We start from the raw sequence: 19,267 nt of genomic DNA, 5'->3' as shown, positions 1-19,267 counted from the left end.
CAAGCTTCTCGCCTGGCCAGGGGAGACTGCTCGAGCCTGGAGGCACAGATGTGGTTGAGGTGAGGAACAGTGGGAGTCCTGGAACCCCACTTCTAGTGCAGGATGCCTCACAAATGGAGAGGGCGGGCTCAGACTCCACAGAGACTCTCTGGAAGAAGGGCTGGGGCAGAAATTCAGCTCAGCAGAGCAGAGCTGGGGCTACTGGGGAAGGACCCATGAACTCTACTACAGGATAGGCTCAACCTAAAGGCACACAAGAGTGGCTGAAGCCATCTTGGTCCTACCAGATGGCCATTATACGACCCTAGGGGGCCGTGCCCAGCAGATGGGGCAACACCTTTGGGGTGGTGAACATTGCTTATGGTGATGGCTGCATAGTACTTTGTGTGTGCGTGTGTACTGGTCACTAGGCAAGTGTTCTGTCCTTTTAGCTACATCCTCCGCCCATTTAAACATTTTTATTTTGAAGAGCTGGGCGTTTGGCCTTGTAGTAGAGTGCTTGCCTAGCATTCATGAAGATTCAGGTTCAATTCTTGGTACCACTTACATAGAAAAAGCCAGAAGTGGTGCTGTGGCTCAAGTGAGAGAGCTCTAGCCTTGAGAAATCCCAAGGACAGCACTCAGGCTCAGAGTTCAAGCCCCAAGACCAGCAACAAAAATTATTTTGAGATAGAGTCTTGCTATGGAACTCAGTTGACCTTCAACTCTTGACCCTCCACCTCTGCGTCCTGAGTAGCTAGAATAACAGGTGTGAGCCACTGGTACCTGGCTCTACTTGTAATTCCTGAATATACTAAAAGCCTGTTGAATTGTACCTTTTTTTTTTTTTTTTGCCAGTCCCGGGCTTGAGCTCAGGGCCTGAGCACTGTCCTTGGACTTTCTCAAGGCTAGAGCTCTACCACTTGAGCCTCAGCACCACTTCCAGCATTTTTTCTATGCATGTGGTACCGAGGAATCAAACCCCGGTCTTCGTGCATGCTAGTCAAGCACTCTACCAGTAGGCCAAACTCCCGACCACGAATTAAACTCCCGACCTTTTTTAAAGGGTATATCACACAGGGGTGAATTATCTCTCAATAAAGCAGTTATTTTCTTTTTAAAAATCACCCTGCCTCCAAAAGCAGAGGCCATGCATAAAGAATGCATTGTTGGGGAAGTCAGGCTCCAGAGAAAGCAGTGCGGGGGATTACTACTGATTCTCATAAGAAACCTGAAAGTTGGGCTGGGAGCGTGGCCTAGTGGTAGAGTGCTTGCCTAGCATGCATGAAACCCTGGGTTCAACTCCTCAGTATCACATGCACAGAAAAAAGCCGGAAGTGGTGCTATGGCTCAAATGGTAGAGCACTAACCTTGAGAAAAACACAAGGACAGTGCCCAGGCCCTGAGTTCAAGCCCCAAGACTAGTAAAAAAAAAAAAAAAATTACAATGAAAATAAAAAAGAAACCTGAAAGTTGAATTTAGCAAAACAATGTTTCCAATGGATTAGATATACAGACACAGTGTTGGGGAGAAGTTGGAAAACATGCTTTTACACTGCAAGTGTATCCTTTCCAGGTTCATCTCCTAGAAACTGCCCAGGTGGAAGGCTGTTTATGGTAGCATTCTTTGTAATAGGCAGACATTTGTCAGCAAAGTAGATTAATAAAACATGACATCTGCATACGGGCGAGTACTAGGAAGTTAAAAGGAATAATTAGAACTAGATGAATTAACAGACAGCTATGCAAAAAGTACTGAGCCAAAAGGTAAACCATAGGAACATGCATAGCTTGTGTGGGTATTTTCTGCATCTGTAGACACAGATATTTTCTGAAAAAAATAATTGTACTGTGTTCCCTGAACAAAGAGTAACAATTTCCACCGAATGTGGTATTATAGATGGCTTGAAGCATAAGTCAGGACGTGTATGAGTAATATGCATGTTCTGGAGCCTTTCATACAAGAGCTTTGAGTATTCTTTGATTTTGTTGTCCAGAGGGGTCCTGGCAGCAATCCCCCCGAGAGAGGAACTTGTCTATTTTATTTTTATTTTTTGCCAGTCCTGGGGCTTGAACTCAGGGTCTGAGCAATGTCCTTGGGCATTCTCGAGGCTAGCCCTCTACCACTTGAGCTACAGCACCACTTCCCACTTTTTCTGTGCATGTGGTACCGAGGAATCAAAACCAGGGCATTGTGCATGCTAGGCGAGCACTCAGCCACTAGACTAGGCTCGGGCCCAAGGAGCCCCTGTATTTCTTGAGCCCTAAAAGCATGTCTTGAGTGATGGTCTCTGGGGAAGCAGCTTTGTGCCTTTACCTCTACCTGTAATGCTAGATTTCTCTTCAAGCAGAAATACAATGTAAATGAGGGTGCAGGCTAGATTCCCAGCAGTTGCACCTCTGAGCAGTGTTTTTGTTTGTTGTCAATCATTGGGCTAGAACTCAGGGCCTCACCACTCTCCCTGACCGTTTTTGCTCAAGGCTAGCACTCTACCATTTTGAGCCACAGATCTATAATATCCCAGCCATTTCGGGGACCCTGAGCCCCCCCCAGCAATAGAGTCACCATGATTCAATAAACTGAGCTAGGAGCCAGTTTAATAGCAGCACAGCAGCTTCTCTCCAGCTTAGGGCTGGTAGAGTAGCCCCGACTGGCAGTGGGGCTGAGCTTTTCAAGGAAAACACCACACACAGATGATAGTCACTGTACTTATAATACCCACAGACTAACAATAACCACAAGGACGAAATCGCACGCAGGAGGTCGTAACCACTCACAGGTGGTCGAACAGGCTAAGCATTTTTACAAAACAACCATTTGGCAACTAAGCCAGCCAGGTTATTACAAGATCCACTTCCCGTTTTCAGGTGGCTAATCGGAGGAAAGAGCCTCATGGATTTTTCCTGCCCTGGCTAGCTTAACCCAGCGATCCTCAGATCTCAGCCTCCTGGGTAGCCAGGATTGCAGGTCTGAGCCACAGCCACCCCCACCCCCTCCCCCAGCTATGATCTTGGTGAGCACCCTGACCCTGGTCCAGGAGGAAAAGGAGAGGGAGCAGGTTGGCAGGCAGAGGGGCAAGGCACGTCGGGCCAATTACTAACCCCATCCCTAGTGTCACCAGTGCAGCTTCCCTAGGCTCAGCCACGCTGTGTGATGGGAAACACTGGGTTCTAATCCTAAGCACAAGGTGCCAGCCCTGAACAGGCGGCCTTAGTTAACCCTCCCACAAGGCCCTGTGCTCACTCCTGTGGGGACCTCCATTTCATTTAAAGGAAACTGGGAGCCACTTGCTCTGTGGGGCCAGACAGCTTCCTCCCTGCTGGGCCCAGGGGATCTTTCCTGAAGCTTTTGGAAAGAACAAGTCGCTGTACTGAGGAACTGAGAGGTGGCACTGCCTGGGGTGTGGTGGGGGGCTTTTCTTGAGTGGCCACAGCAGGGCAGGAGGGGTCCTGGAAGGTGTTCGGGAGTCCAGTCTTGGCTACCCGTGTGTTAACATATAATCCGCGGGCTTAGGAACAGTGTTGAAGGAGCTCCTGCAGAGCTGGGGTGAAAGGGGCGTGGTGAAGCCAGCGGGCGGGGCCTGAGGAAGTGTTGGGGCCAGGGTGAGACCAGAAGGGAGAAGAGCGGGCTGAGGAAAAGGTGAGTCTTGGAAGGAGGAGGAGGAGTGGTGAAGTGAGGCTCGAGAAGCAAGAAGGGTGTGTAAATAGCTGCTGATTAGGAATCTTAGGGACAAAATAAGCGCACGGGCTCCGTGTGATTTTTTATTTGGAATGTATCCAATCTCCAGTTGATTGAATCTGCTAAATATAGATGCAAAGGATAGGCCAAGTATATTGCCTTACCATTTTCTGGCCAAGATTTTCATGGCATCCTCAGATGGATGCTGACTCTGGTGTCTGACTTCTTGAGCCCAGCAGGAGGTTTTTGAGGTTCTGGCAAGTGGTTGTGTTGTGAGCCAGTATTGCTGAGCTTCCTTGCTCAGTAGCCTCCTGCTGGGGGCATAAGCCACAGCTGTAGCTGACCACACCCCTACTGAAGGGCCAATAGATTGTATGAAGCTGCTGTAAACAGTATCCTAACTGCTCCCACTTTTGTTGATACATACTTTCTAGTGTCTTGAGCAAAAGAATCTCAGGACAGTATCCAGGCCCTGAGTTCAAGCCCCAGGACTAGCAAAAATAAAAAGGACAAAAGAGGGGCTGGGAGTCTGGCCTAGTGGTAAAGTGCTTGTCTAGCATACACCGAACATCCAGGTTTGATTCCTCAGTACGACATACATAGAAAAAGCTGGAAGTGGTGCTGTGGCTCAAGTGGCAGAGCTCTAGCCTTGAGAAAGCCCAGTGATAGCCCCAGGACACACAAAGAGAAAGTCCAAAGGGCAGTGTGTTCAAGCCCCAGGACTGGCCAAAAAAAGAACAAAGGAAAGCAGTAATGATGCCAGCAAGGATGGAACTAGAAGCTGGTGCCAGCTGCCTTTGGGCCTATCATGATACTTTTAGGACTACAGCCATTTCTTTGACACAGAGCCAGGTGCCAGGAAGCTGAGTTGGTGTTGGGTCAGATTGAGGTGGCTGCCACCTAGAGCACCCTCTACAGGAGTAAAGCAGTTGTCACATGGTTATCTATGCAGGGACAAGGCTATAGCTCTTCAGAGAGCTGAAGCAAGTCCTCCCCTCCAGGCTGTCACTGGACATGGCTTCCAAGCGCCACCCTTATCCATGACAGCTGTAGAAGCATGGACAAGTCAGTCTGAGTCTCTGGAGAAGGCAGCTTGTCAGCATTCATCTACCAGGTGGATGCTGCAGAGAGAAGACCATCAACCTAGCCTCTCAGGGAGGCCTTCCCTGTGGGAAACACTGGGAAAACATTGGATTTTATACTTGAAGGATGAATTTATGTTATGTGAATTCATCGAAATCTTTTTTTTTTTTGGCCTTTTTTCTTCTGCCAGTCCTGGGGCATGAACACACTGCCCTTTGGACTTTCTCTTTGTGTGTGTGTGTATGTGTGTGTGTCATGGGACTTGAACTCTGGGCCTACGCGCTGTCCCTAAGCGCTTCAGCACCACTTCCGGTTTTCTGGTGGTTAATTGGAAATAAGAGTCTCATGGACTTAAGTGCCCGGGCTGGCTTTGAACCACTATCTTCAGATCTCAGCCTCCTGAGTAGCTAGGATTGCAGGCATGCGCCCAGCTGCCCTTGGGCTTTCTCAAGGAGAGCACTCAACCACTTGAGCTGTAGCACTACTCACTTCTGGTTTTTTCTGTGTATGTGGTACTGAGGAATCAAACTCAGGTCTTCCTGTATGCTAGGCAAGCACTCTACCACTAGGCCACACTCCCAACCCATCAAAGTCTTTTTTTTTTTTCATTGTGTAGCATACGCTAGCCTCAAACTTGATCTTCTTTCATGAGCTCTGACTGCTGGCATTACAAGCTTGCATCACAATGCCTGGTGCTTATGCAAGTCACCTGTGCTTGTGTGTACGTGTGTGTGTGTGTGTGTGTGTGTGTGTGTGTGTGTGAATGTGAATAAATGTGTGCACACCCACACAAGCTCATACACCCACCAGTCCTGGGTGTTGTCTGTGGGCTTTTTTGCTCAAGGCTAATGCTTTACCAGTAGGCCACAGCTCCACCTTTTTTTTTTTTTTTTTTTTTTTTTTGCTTTTTTCTTTTGGTTGTTAATTGACAGTCTCATGGATTTTCCTACCCCAGTAGCTTTACACCTCGATCCTCAAATCTCAGCCTCCTGAGTAGGATTGTAGACATGAGCTACTTGTGCCTGGCTATGCCTGGCTTTTAATCTGCATATTTAAAGAAAAGTGCCAGTGAGCCTGGAGTTTGGCCTAGTGGTAGAGTGCTTGCCTAGCATACATGAAGACCCGGGTTCTATTCCTCAGTACCACATATATTGAAAAAGCGGGAAGTGGCTCAAGTAGTAGAGCTTTAGCCTTGAAGAAAACCCAAGGGTGGTGCTCAGGCCCTGAGTTCATCCCCAGGACTGGCCAAGAAAAAAAAAAATTGTTAGGGAGGCCTTTCTGCCAGGCCTGGTGTTGAACTCCCATCCTCAGACCCGAGTCTGAGTTTAGTGGATGGCCGGCCTCAGCCACAGGTGACTAAGTTGAGACACTCTGATCTCCAGGGAATGACAGGAAAAGCTGCGAGAGGATCTAGGGTTCCATAGATGTTAGCCCAGGAGCTCGGGCTCAGTGCCTGGACCCTGAGTTCAGATAACAGACCAACAGGAGGAGGAGGAGGAGGACGAGGAAGAGGAAGAGGAAGAAGAGGAGGAGGAGGAGGAGGGGGTGGGAGGAGGAGGAAAAGGAGGAGGAGGAAGAAAAAAAACACAACACTTTCTAAGGAAGTGGGGCTGTGGCTCGAGGGGTAGGGAAGTAACCTTGAGCTGAAGAGCTCAGAGACAGCACCCAGGCCCATGTTCAAGCCCCATGACCCCCCACACACACAAAGTGTCAGTGGCACATTCCTATAAGTTATTTGGGAGGCTGAGAACAGATAGATCATAGTTCAAGGCCAGCCCGGGCAACAAATTGGTGGGATCTCTTGTCAGCCTATTCCTGGGCATGGTGGAATGTTCCTGTTGTCCTGAGCTAAGTAGGAGGCTGAGAGTGGGAGAATGATTTTTCCAGGCTAACACAGGCAGACCAGATCTGAAAAGAAGCTGGACACAGTGGCATCTGCCTGTCGTTGCAGATAAGATAGAAACCTAAAATAGGCAGACCGAGTTCCTGATACCCAAGGGCAGGAAGCAAGGCCTTATCTCAAAAAATAGCACAAAAAAGGCTGGCGGCTCAGCTCAGCCCTAAAGCACCTGCCTGGCAGGGCTGGAAGAGTGGCCTAGTGCCAGCATGCTTGCCTAGCACGCACAAAGCCCTGGGTTCGATTCCCTGGAACCACATACACAGAAAAAGATGGTAGAGTGCTAACCTTGAGCCAAAACGTCCAAGGACAGTGCCCAGGTCCTGAGTTCAAGCCCCAGGACTGGCAAGCACCTGCCTGGCGAGCATAAGGCCCTGAGTTCAAACCCCAATACAGCCAGAAAAAAGAGGAAAACAATTGAACAAAGGACCAGCTCTGCTGAAAACATTTTTCTGGTAGTAAATATGAGCTTCACAAAAATTAAGCTTCCAGAGATAGGACCATTTTCTTCCGGTGGAACGGAAGGCCCCTGGGGACTGCCAGGAATGGGGACAGGACCACTTCCTTCTCCACAGCACCATCACCAACCAAGCGCCATGCTGGGAAATCCTGTGACAAGGGCTGGAACCTTGTCTCTGGGGACAGGAGCTCTACACAGCCCCACAGGCTCCATCTGCGGTCCAGGACTTTCCCCAGCCCTCACTGCCCCCCGGTTGTAATTCCAGGTACCTAAAGCCAGACGTGGACAAGAAATCCAAGCACAAGACAGCCGTGAAGAAGAAAACCCTGAACCCAGAGTTCAACGAGGTACCAGGGCTGCCGTGGCTTCATGAGGGCTTTCTGACTCCCTCGGGAGGGGGGGGTGGCAAGAAAGGGGTGAACAGCCCATAGAATAGCCTCCACACAGAAGGGGATGTGGTGGTATGGGTGGGGAGTTGCTGCAAGGTTCCACCCTGCCAGTGCGGGGATCTGAGGAGAGGCAGGAGCGTTCTTAGGACAGCCTGAGCCACAGCTAGCAGAGCCACAAAGCAAAGCTAGCCCAGGATGAGTAGCACAGAGCCGGCATAGGGGCTCACAGAGCTGCCAAGGACAGCTTCAGGGGCGGAGGAGATGGGGACCCTGGCTGAACTCTCGGGTAAAAGGAAGGAATGGGGGAGAGCACACCATTGTCCAGCCCCGTGCCTGCCCACCTCCACCGGTCCCTGTCCTCACCCCACTGCAGAGCGCCCCCTGTGGGCCTGGCCCTCACACCACCCTCTGCCCAGCAGGAGTTCTGCTATGAGATCAAGCATGGGGATCTGGCCAAGAAGACCCTAGAGGTGACAGTTTGGGATTATGACATTGGAAAATCCAATGACTTCATCGGTGAGAGGACGATGGGAATGGTTTCGTCGTGTGCGTGTCCTGGGCCTGGCCCTCCTTGGTGGTCTCTAGGGACGCCTGGTGCTCTGGACCATTTGTCCTCAGTGTAAGGTGTTCCATTGTCCTGGGTTGTCCCATGTGACAAGTGACAGGTGCACAGAGTGAGGGCTTAAGAGGCCACATGGAAGCCTGGGAGAGGGTGTGAGGGGACATGATGGTTAAAGCCTGGGGCTAGATCTGAGCCCATGTGGTTGTAACACAGTAGCCTGCCATGGCCCTACTCTTTCTTTTCCCCTACCTTTAGTACTAGGATGGGAACTCAGGGCCTAGCACTCTGCAGGCAGGTGCTTTAGCACTCACGCCATGCCTCTAGCACTTTGTCCAGAGTGGCCTCAGATCGTGGTCCTCTCCTCGCACATGGCGAGCATTACAGAAGTGTATTCTTTATTTGGTTTGCGGAGATGGAGCTTCGTTTTTTGCCTTGCTGGCCTCAAATTATGATTCTCCCAATCTGTGCCTTCTAAGTAGCTGATAGTACAGAATGAGCCATCCCACCCAGCCTCCTCTCCCTTTTCTGGCCCCCATTCCTCAGCCACCTGCCACTCCACTTTCCGAGCTCTGTCCCCATTCTAATAGGCAGAGTGGGACCTGCGGTAGGGCAGGCGTGGAGACAGTATGGCAGAGCCTGGCTGGGCAGGGGAGAGCATAACTCCTTGCAGACTTTGGGAGAGAACCTCCCAGCGCCCCTGGTCACCAAGGTCTGGCCCTCCCCGCCCCCCCTGCAGGCGGTGTGGTCCTGGGCATCAACGCCAAGGGCGAACGCCTGAAGCACTGGTTCGACTGCCTGAAGAACAAGGACAAGCGGATCGAGCGCTGGCACACACTCACCAACGAACTCCCGGGAGCAGCGCTCAGTGACTGACTGGCCCTCCACCCCGCGGCCACACAGGCCTGGCCTGGGCTTCCTCAGCTGCCACCAAGGGCTGTGGCCCCAACGCTGGGCAACCTTCAGAACACATGCTCAGAGTCACTGCAGCTCCATGGCCTGGAGGACACAGTGCTCAGCCACTCAGAGGGAGGGGACAGGGACGCCAGAGCCCTGGAGTCCAGGACAGCCAGTGGTGGGAGGAGCCCGAGGCCTCCGCCACAGCACTGCCTGGGACTGGCTGAGCTCTGTGCTCTGTGGTGCCAAAGAGCAGAGGAGGGAGGGGGCAGGCTCAAGACAGGACTCGAGGGAGAAGGCACATCCGTTTCCCTTGCACTGAGGGCAGATACAAGGCCTGGGAGCCAAGTACAGCTCCAAAGGCTCCAGTGGACAGGATCTGCAGGTCTCAGAGAGGGGAAGTGAGCCCTCTGTCTCAGGAGAGCTGAGTGCCAGCCTCCACCACAGAGGGTGACGACCACCGGAACAGCTGGCCCCTGCAAGTGCTGTGGTTACTGCAGGACTGCTGAAAGGTAGGGAAGGGTTCCTGGAGGAGGCTGTGCTCAGCCGGGTCTTAAAGCATGCTCAAGGCTGTAGGCAAAGGAAAAGGAGTAGGAAGGTGTGTTGTCTTGGGGGTCACACCAGAGAACAGCACTCGAATCTTTCTGTCCTCAGCTACAAAAGAAAAAAGCATTCCTTCTAACCTCCATGCCCGTTTCCTATCCCTCTGGGCCCAAGTTGGTGTCAGGCACCTTCCTGGGTACCCAGGGCACTCTGTCCTAAGGTGGCCACCATGTCCCTTTCAGGATTATCAGTGACAGTCCAGGATCTTGTTTTCAGAAGACCTGGGGGACTGCCTCTCCTGCCAAGAACTAGGGAAAAGAGACCCTGCCATGACAGCCAGTCTCTCCAGGAAAGGGTGGTGGCTGGGTGCAAGGCCAAGCCAGGCCCACAGCCCCAGTCTTCAGAAACATTGGATAAACAAATGCAGAACCAAGGCGTTTCAATCCATTCCTGCATGACAGAGCTCTGCATGCCGAGGAGGGGCCCCAGCACGGCCGGAACCAGGACCCATGGCCTCCCGGAGATAGAATCCCAACTTATTCTCAGGCTTTTTCTAGTTGGCAGGGAAAGCAGATTTCCAACCCTCACACCCCTGGCACTCTTGCTGTGCATGGGGAGGGGGTCTCCACCCTGACTGAGTCTTACCTTGTGTTTGCGGGGGCAGCAGGCACTATCAGCTTGGTGGAAAAAGTATGATAACTGGCTAAGGCCACACTGCTGGAAGAGTCTGTTTGGTGAGGACTTTCCAGGACCTTGCCTCCTGGCATGGTCTGTTCCACAGTGGAGCCATGGGTCTTATCCTCTTAATTGGCTTTGACATCGTCCTGCCACTTTGGAGTTCAACTATGGTCAAGGAGCTTGAGGAAAGGGCCTTCTTCTATGCTCACAGCTAGAATGGGGAAGGTCTAGAAGCCTAAAGAGGGAGGTGGCTAACATTTAAGGGACCCTGTGTATGGGTAAGCCCTGTAGTCCTCAGCTTGTGTGTGACAGCCAGTTCAAGGACTGAGCCCCACCAAGGATGACTTTCTAATAAGACACGTGGAGAAATGGGGTTCAGCAGAGACAAGCCAGGATTCCTAGATCCTAGTACCCAATTCAGGGCTCTCCACCAGGATGTACAGGAGTAAAAAAGATGGTTGTGAAAGATGGTCCTTGCTGACCATGGGACAGTGAGGAGCTGAAACTTCTGATCAGCTAGCTCAGGTGTAAAATGGGGAGCCTAGCAGGAACCCCTAGGAGTGGTGAGACTTTCCCTCGGGTCCTGAGACTACTCTTAAGGCTATTTGTGCACATTACATTTAAGAAAACGCTGTGAGGAGCTGCAGAATCGGCTCTGCTTTTGATGAGCATCTTTCCTTGGGCCCATTACTCTCAATGCTTCTCCTCCACACACACACAAAAAAAAGAAAAAAAGAAGTCCAAAATCATTCCAAAGTCTGGTGTCAGTAATTAGTTCTCTGCCCTGCCCACTGCTACCACCAGACAACCCCAGCCGTCTTCCAGCCCTGAGGCAGTAACCTCCTGACCTCTAGTGGTGAGAAGGAGGAACTGCACCTCACCGGCCGAGAGGGTCGTGCATGTCCTGCCCTTTGTCCTGTCTCAAACCGAGCCAACCTCCCGATGCATGGACTCTGGCTGTCGTCGACGCAGACTCTCGTGCACTGCTTAACACCGTTTTGCTACCATGTGACAGCTGCAGAAACTGTCCTCAAACTGCAGCCTCACAACAAAAATTTTGTACTTTTCGTCTGGCCTTCCCAAAGGTGTCCTTTTTAAGTCTTATTAATATTTATAATGGCATATAATCCAAAGTAAACAGAAACATCATATTGCAACATTGATGTGCGAGATTCATTCTAACAGATTTGGATGAGTGGATGGGGCTTTCCTCTTCACGAAGAACCCACTGGAGGCATGTTCCCTTTACATTTGGGAAAACTGAGGCTGGAGGAAGTGAACATGTGTAATTGATATTGGCAAAACCCATACTCCAACCTCATCGGATTTTGCACAACCAGACCAGTAGACCTATTGGCACCTGCATGTGTGCCCTGCCCACAAACGACGAAATGTGGGAAGGTAGCAAGCAAAAAGAATGGACAGAAAAGTAAAGATATGAATAAAAGTGATTCCTGGGGGCACCAGCAGGAGAGGGTGTTCAGGCCTGAGAATGAGGAGGAATTGTGGGGATTCGTGGGATAGTGAAGGTGGCCCAGGAGCACAGTCTGTCATCTTCAACTGCTTGGAAAGCAGAGAGGGAGTACTACTTTAGGTCAGCCGAGCTGACCTAGTCTCAATAACTGGGTGCAGTGGTGTGCACCTGACATCCCCAGAAACACAGGAAAGCCTAAGGAGGACCACAGCTAGGGCTGGCCCCAGGCGCAAAGCAAGACCTTACTTCAAAAATAGTCAGTGGGTGGCCAGGAGTTTGGCCTAGTGGTGGAGTGCATGCCTAGCATGCACGAAGACCCTGGTTTGATTCCTCGGTACCACATACATAGAATAGAGCTGGAAGTGGTGCTGAGTCTCCAATAGTAGAGCTCTACCCTTGAGAAAGTCCAAGGACAGTGCTCAGGCCCTGAGCTCAAGCCCAGGACTGGCCAAAAACAAAAAAGTCATTGGGCAATAGTCAAAGTGGCTGGAGATGTGATTGAAATGGCACACACCCCCTTTGCAGGTGTGAGACTGAGTACTCCAGCACTGGAAACCACTATTTTGTGTGTGGGAGGGAATAAAATCAGGTGGGACTGGTACCATGATACATACCTGAAATCCCAGGCAGGAGGCTCCCGATTTCGATAGCAAGACCCTGTTCAAAAAATAAAAGCAGAAAAGGTCCTTATATGGATCAGGTGGGCTTGCAGAAGGTTAGCTTTGTTACTTTTTTTGGTAGTAGTAGGGTTTGAACTCAAGGCTGGGCACTTTTGAGAAAATGCCAGCTAAACCCCTCAAAAGCCTGGAACAATCAAGACTTCAGTGCCACTGTACCAAGCCACGGAGCCTCCCTTTTTAAGTTTGAGACTCCCATCTTTACCTCTCAAGGTGACAGGGTGACCTATGCAATGACCTGGAAGAAATTCAAGAGGGACCTGTGCAGACATCTGAGGAAGAATGCTCTAGGCATTGGCTTGGTGTGGCTGGAGATATCAAGGCCAGTGTGTTTCAAACAGTGAGGGTCAGGAAGGGTGGTAGATCAGGGCACAGGGCACAGGGCCAGGCCAGAGGGGTTTCAAAAGCTAGGTATGGTTCTAAGAGGCATCCTGCTGGAGATACAGCCTGTAATCTGGACACACAGTCTGAAGGTCCTCATTGGGTGTGACAAGAGTCCCAGTAGCAAAACCGAGGTACTATATCCCCACCAGTCCCGATGCTTCATGATTCTGGTGGAAGGTCTGGCTGCCTACTTTCCTTAGCAACCACCTGTGTGCCACTGCGTTTCCCAGGCTTCCAGCCCATTCTCTGAACTACCCAATACCCTGGGAGTGCATTTCTCAGACCTGCCTAGAACACTGATGTCACCTGGACAGATCCTGTGTCACCACTTTGCATGCCAACTTCTCCCACATAGTCCTACTGACCCTTCTGCATGGCATGTCCCAAAGCATCTGACATACTTGCTTATTCCTTTCCTTAACCCCCCCCCACTTCAAGATAGCAGAAACCATATCTGTCAAATCAACCCTATCAGCTCCAGAGCTGAAACCACAGTTGCGCACAGAACAGGCCTGCCTGCAGCACGAATTTCTGGAACAAGTGGATGAAAGCTGCTGGCCAGACATTTGCAGAGAGCTAACCCTGGGTGTCTGGGGCAATGGTCTTGATGGTGTTGGGCCCAAGCCCTCAAAAAGTTCCCCAACCTGGATGGAATACAGGAGCACTGGCTTAACCCTTAAAGACTGTCATTAAAAAGGGGGAAAAGGGCTGGGAGTTTAGCCTAGTGGTAGAGTGCTTGCCTAGCATGCACAAAGACTTGGGTTTGATTCTTTCATACCACATACATAGAAAAAAAAAGCCAGAAATGGATCCTGTGGTTCAAGTGGTAGAGCTCTAGCTTTGAGAAAACCCAAGGACAATGCTCATGCCCTGAGTTCAAGGACCAGGATTGGCAAAAAGAAAAAGGGGGGGGGAGAGCAGGAGCCAAGTGCTGGCTGGTGGCTCATGTCTGCAATCCTAGCTATACACAGAAGAATGAGATCTGAAGATCCCGGTGCAAAGCCAGCACAAAAAGAAAAGTCCTGCAGAGTGCAATGGCTCACCTAGCAATCCTAGCTACTCAGGAGGCTTGAGAGCTGAGGATCATGGTTCAAAGCCAGCCCAGGCACAAAAGACCATGAGACTCTTATCTCCAATTAATCAGTAAATGGGAAGTGGCGCTGTGGCTCAGGGGGTAGAGCTGAAGAGCTCAGACACAGTGCCCAGGCATTCAAGCCCCATGACCAACAACAACAACAAAAAATTCCAAGACTCCTATCTCCAATTCACCAGCAAAAAGGCAGAAACAGCTATGGCTTAAGTGGTATAGTTTTCACCAGCCTTGAGCAAAAAAGCTAAGGGAGAGCATGACCCGGCACACAATGAGGAAGAAAATCTCTTATTGGGAGATGCGGTGCTGGAGCTATGCTGTGGCACCTCATAGGGCTGGTGAGCCAAATGGCCTCCCCAGAATCAACTCTACAGAAAGCAGAGAAAGCATTCTGGATTCTCCCCTGCAGGGCTTCTGAACCCTCCTGGACCCCCTCCTCTCTCTGCCAGCTCATAGGCTCTTTTGTTAACAGCCTGAGATATAACTAATACATGCATATATGTTTGTATCAATGAAGAAACATGCCCACACCTCCGCCTCCCAGTTCCCTTGGAGGAGGGGTTAAGAGATGCAACCTCGGGGCCGGGAGTTTGGCCTAGTGGTAGAGTGCTTGCCTAGCATGTACGAGGACCTGGGTTCGATTCCTCAGTACCACATATATAGACAAAAGCTAGAAGTGGTGCTGAGGCTCAAGTGGTAGAGCGCTAGCCTTGAGAAAGTCCAAGGACAGAGTTCATGCCCTGAGCTCAAGCCCAGGACTGGCAAAAAATAAAAAATAAAAAAAAAATTCACTGTTAAAAGAGATGCAACCCCAGCCTATTTTGAACTTCATAACGGAATGTTTTGTTATCAACACCATGCTGTACATCTCCAGAATAAATTCATCAGCAGAAAGGACACTATCTACCATTTTCTCACAAGTACTACTGTAATCTCTGCTTTGAAAAGTCTGATTATCACAAATCCCTCATACAAATGGAGCCATGCCTTGTCTGTCCTCCTGTGACTGGCTTAGTTCATTAGTATAATTTCCTCCATGTCCATCTACACTGTGACAAAAGGCAATGCTTTTTCCCAAGCGGAATGACTTTCATTCAGCACAACTGCTCTTCCCGTTTCCATTCATGGCACTGGGTTTATGGTAGCTTGTCTGGGTGTGGGTCCAACACCACGTGAACCCAGTGCCCCAGACACACACGGTTTGGCTCTTCTCCCCTCCTCCCACCCCCACCCAGCAGTAAAAAGCTCAGGGAACAACAACAACAAAAAAAAACCTATGGCTGGAGACATGCGTCACACACACCGCTTTCACACCAAGTCCCCAAGTCAGCAGCAAAAGATAACTACCATCCACAGAAACAAAGGGACAGATGCCAGTGTCCTACTACCCACATACATCTAATAACAAATAATCAACAGCCAATCACTAAAAACAGATCAAATCAACATGGGAATGACACAATGACTCACAGAACGGGCGATCTCCATGTGCCCTCCAAAGGCTCAAGGGTCATGTAGCCATTACTTTAACTTTCAGCCTCGGGATTTGAACTCAGGGCTTTTGTGCTGGTTTGGTTTTTGTCAGTTGTGGGGCTTGCGCTCTGGGCCTGAGCTCTTCAGCTCACCCTACTCCTAGAGCCACAGCGCCACTTTTCTGGTGGTTAGTCTCTGTCTTTAGTGCCTGGACTGGCTTTGAACCACAATCCTCAGATCTCCCCCTGCCTCCTCAGTAGCTACGATTATAGGTGTGCTCCACTGCACCCAGCTATTTTTGTTTTGTTCTTATCACAGCTAGCGCTCTATTCCACTCAAGCCTGAATCCATCCAGTCTGCTGGTGTTCCTGGTCTTCTCTGGAGATGCCAGGATAGTTTCAAGCCTCAGTCCTCAGGATCTCAGCCTCGTAAGTACCTAGGATTACAGGGGTGAACCAACAATGCCTAACTAGCAATTTCCTTTCTCATTACTGGTGGTTATCAGCCTTGAGCTCTTTTGTACTCAAGGCTAGCACTCTACCACTTTGACCCACAAGCTCTACTTCGTTTTTGAGTAGTTAACTGAAGATAAGAGTTTTACAGGTACTTTCCTGCCCACACTGGCCTCTACCCACTATCCTCAGATCTCAGCTTCCTGAGTAGATTACAAGTATGAGCACTCTGCCTGTACTTACTTTGTTTGTGCTTGCTAGTACTAGGACTTGAACTCTAGGCCTTGCATACTTGTAAACTTTCCTGCTCACAGTTGGCACTGTACCATGAACCAGTCTAGCTATTTACTAATGGAACTAAGTCTCGCAGATTTTTCTACGCCTACCTCTCAGTCACCTGAATAGCTAGGATTAGACGTGAACCACCAGTGCCCAACTAAAGTTTTCAGTATTTTTATCATATCATGCACAAAACAGATTCTGCCTAATCCTAGAACTAGATGATAGGAAAAACAAAGGATTCATGATCTTGTAACAGATCTTTTCTTTTTGGGACAAGGTCAAATTGTGCAAAGCCTTCTGAATGACAAACACTTAACACAGGCCCAACAGTTACTTCAAAGGAAAGCTAGTGCTTGCCTAACATGCCTGAGGTTCTGGATGTGAGAGCACCCATGCTGTTAGGAGGGTAAAAAAAAAAAAATCGGGCTGGGAGTTTGGCCTAGTGGTTAAAGTGCTTGCCTAGCATGCATGAAGACCTGGGTTCGATTCCTCGGTACCACATACATAGAAAAAAGCCAAAAATGGTGCTGAGGCTCAGGGCTAGAGCTCTAGCCTTGAGAAAGTCCAAGGACAGTGCTCAGGCCCTGAGCTCAAGCCCACGACTGGCAAAAAAAAAAAAAAAAAAATCATTAAGTTGGGTGCAGCAGCTCACACCTGTAATCCTAGCTACTCAGGAGGCTGAGATCTGAGGATCAAGGTTCAAAGCCAGCCCGGGCACAAAAAAACTTGAGATTTATCTCCAATTAACACCTAGAAAATGGGAAGTGAGGCTTGGCTCAAGGGTAGAGTGGTAGCCTTGAACTGAAAAGCTCAGGGACAGTTCTCAGGCCCAGAGTTCAAGACCCATAATCCACCAAAAAAAAAAAAAAATCATTATTAAGACACAGAATGACAGGAGAATTTACAAGTCCAAAAGCAGACTCTTCCTAAAACAACACCTTCTGTATATAAGAAAAGGTCCACCAAACCAAAACAACCAAGTGGTATTTAATAAATATTCAACATATTAAAAAGTCATCAGGGAAATTAAATCAGGCCCCAGGTCTCAAATTAACGTTTATACATATAACAGAATGTCTGTGACTAAACACACACTAAATGGCACAAATGTGGAGCAGCTGGAGCTCTGGAATGTTAGGGCTTGTAGGAAAGGGTGCAACCACACTGGAAAACTTCCAGTGACCACTGATGCTGAGCACTACCCCCCCTCCCACCACCCACTTAATTCCTTTAATATCCATACAACATAAATGCACAGCAACACATGTCCGAAAATGGGGCATGTGTGTGCGTGTGTGTGTGTGTGTGTGTGTGTGTGTGTGTGTGTGTGTGTGTGTGTGTGTGTGTGTGTGTGTGTGTGTACGCGTGTGCCTGTTGGTCCTGGGGTTTTGAACTCTGGGCCTTGGCACTCTGAGCTTTCTGCTCAAGGTTAGTGCTCTACTGCTTGAGCCATACTTCTACTTCTGGGTTTTCTTTTTAGCCACCAGTGCCCAATCTGTTCATTTATTTCAACAGAATAACCCATTAATGCAACAGACTAACAGCCACAAAAACACACTGACATGGGGCCAGGAGTTTGGCCCAGTGGTATAGTGCTTGCCTAGCATGCATGAAGCCCTGGGTTAGATTCCTCTGTACCACACACCCACACCGAAGTTATTGGTGCTGTAGCTCAAGTGGTAGAATGCTAGCCTTGAACACAGAAAACTCAAAGTGGCCCAAAGTTCAAGCCCCAGAACCAGCAACAAAAAGCACACACACAGGCATGCACACACACACATGTGCATGCCCCCAACCCCCCCAAAAAATATTGTAACTGAACTTCCATCAAGCTCAAAGACAGGCAAAACAATTGGTAGTAATCGCAAAACACCAGACCCCATTTTACAGGGCAAAGGGGAAGTCAGACCCGAGGATCATCAGTTCTAGGATGCTGGGACTTTTTATTCTGTTCTTGCTTTTCTGAGGCATGCTTGGGCTATGTCCCGCAGAAATGAGGAAGGCTCCCAACCCAAGTTGCCACTTCTTAACTATTTTAGTTTCCATCTGCTTGTCCTTTTTTTGTTCTGACACTGGAGGGCTTGAGCTCAAGGCCTATTGCTCTGATTTTACTCATGGCCAGAACTTACTGGAGGCTTGGGCTTTGTTCCAGACTAGCTAGTGCTATACCACAGCTCCATTTCCAGCTTTATCTGAGCATTTAATTGGAGGTTGTCTCTCAGACTTTCCTGCCTGGGCTGGCTCCAAACTGTGATCCTCAGATTATCTGCTCTGAATAAGCATAATTAGACCTACTCTTTCCTTTCTAAAATCATTTTATTAGAGAAATGAAATGGGCTAATTGTAAAAATAAACCAGAATTTCATTGTCTCTACCCAGAAACAATGGTTACTCTCCAGACCAGCAACTGTTCTTACAACTTACCTCCTGAAGACACCTCTAGTTTTAGCTTTTTGCTAGTTAACTGACGATCTCACTGGGTGTCTGGCCTGGGTAGCTTTCAGAGAAATCCTCAGATCTCAAGTCTATTGAGTAGCTATGATTACGGAAGTATGAGCTTTTACATTCTTCTTAATGGCTAAACACGTACCTTAAGCTCATCATTTTTGAGATGGGGTCTCCTATCTGGGCCAGTCTGGACTGATTCTATTTGTGCTTCCTCGCATTGTTGGGATGATACAAATGGACCATTGTGGCCTGCATTTGGCCAAGTTGAAATCTCTAAAAAAATTTAACTGACAGGCTCAGAAACTGCAATCTTTAGATCACTGCTTTCCAAGGAACTGGGAATACAAGATTGAGCTACCACACCCCTTTTCTTCTTTTGTCCTTAAATTTGGTATTTACACCAGTCATGGTAACAAATGCTATTTTTACCAGGCTTGAACTCAAGGCCTGCTTGGGCTTTCTCAAGACTAGCATTCTACCAATTAAGCAACAGCATCACTTCCAGCATTTTCTGTGTATCTGCTACCAAGGAATCTATCCCATGGCTTCGTGTATGTTAGGCAAGCACTCATACCACTAGGCCACACTCCCGCCTGTTCTTAAATTTATATTGAAACCAAATTCTAAGAAAAGTTGGTATCCATAATGACTATAGATGTTGCATTGTTGCAGAAGGCAACTTGGGTGCTGAAACTGAGTCAAACTAATCAATCCTTAAGCAACACAAATATCTGTGGAAGACCTGTAAATCAGCTACAGCTCAGAAGCGTGAATGCCCAAGAAATGATGCAAGCTGCTGCCTAACTAGAAAATCTCTAAAGAT

The 19,267-nt window shown here is 49.1% G+C and overlaps 1 protein-coding gene across 2 annotated transcripts in view; it reads left to right on the top strand.

Moving 5' to 3' along the window:
* Positions 1 to 11,613, top strand: part of Doc2b (double C2 domain beta) — a 30,161-nt gene extending 18,548 nt beyond the window's left edge. For both annotated transcript variants that reach the window (XM_090350479.1, XM_090350478.1), the window contains exons 7-9: positions 7,364 to 7,445; positions 7,907 to 8,003; positions 8,786 to 11,613. In XM_090350479.1, the coding sequence (XP_090206605.1) occupies positions 7,364 to 7,445; positions 7,907 to 8,003; positions 8,786 to 8,922 (316 nt within the window). In that variant the 3' untranslated portion in view covers positions 8,923 to 11,613. The remainder of the gene's footprint in view (positions 1 to 7,363; positions 7,446 to 7,906; positions 8,004 to 8,785) is intronic.
* Positions 11,614 to 19,267: the final 7,654 nt, after the last annotated feature.

The sequence above is a fragment of the Megascapheus bottae genome, chromosome 17 (assembly GCF_031878675.1).
Source record: "Megascapheus bottae isolate mThoBot1 chromosome 17, mThoBot2.hap1, whole genome shotgun sequence".
Lineage (NCBI taxonomy): Eukaryota > Metazoa > Chordata > Mammalia > Rodentia > Geomyidae > Megascapheus > Megascapheus bottae.
Note: the sequence above shows the minus strand (reverse complement) of the source record. Positions and strands in the feature narration are given on the sequence as shown.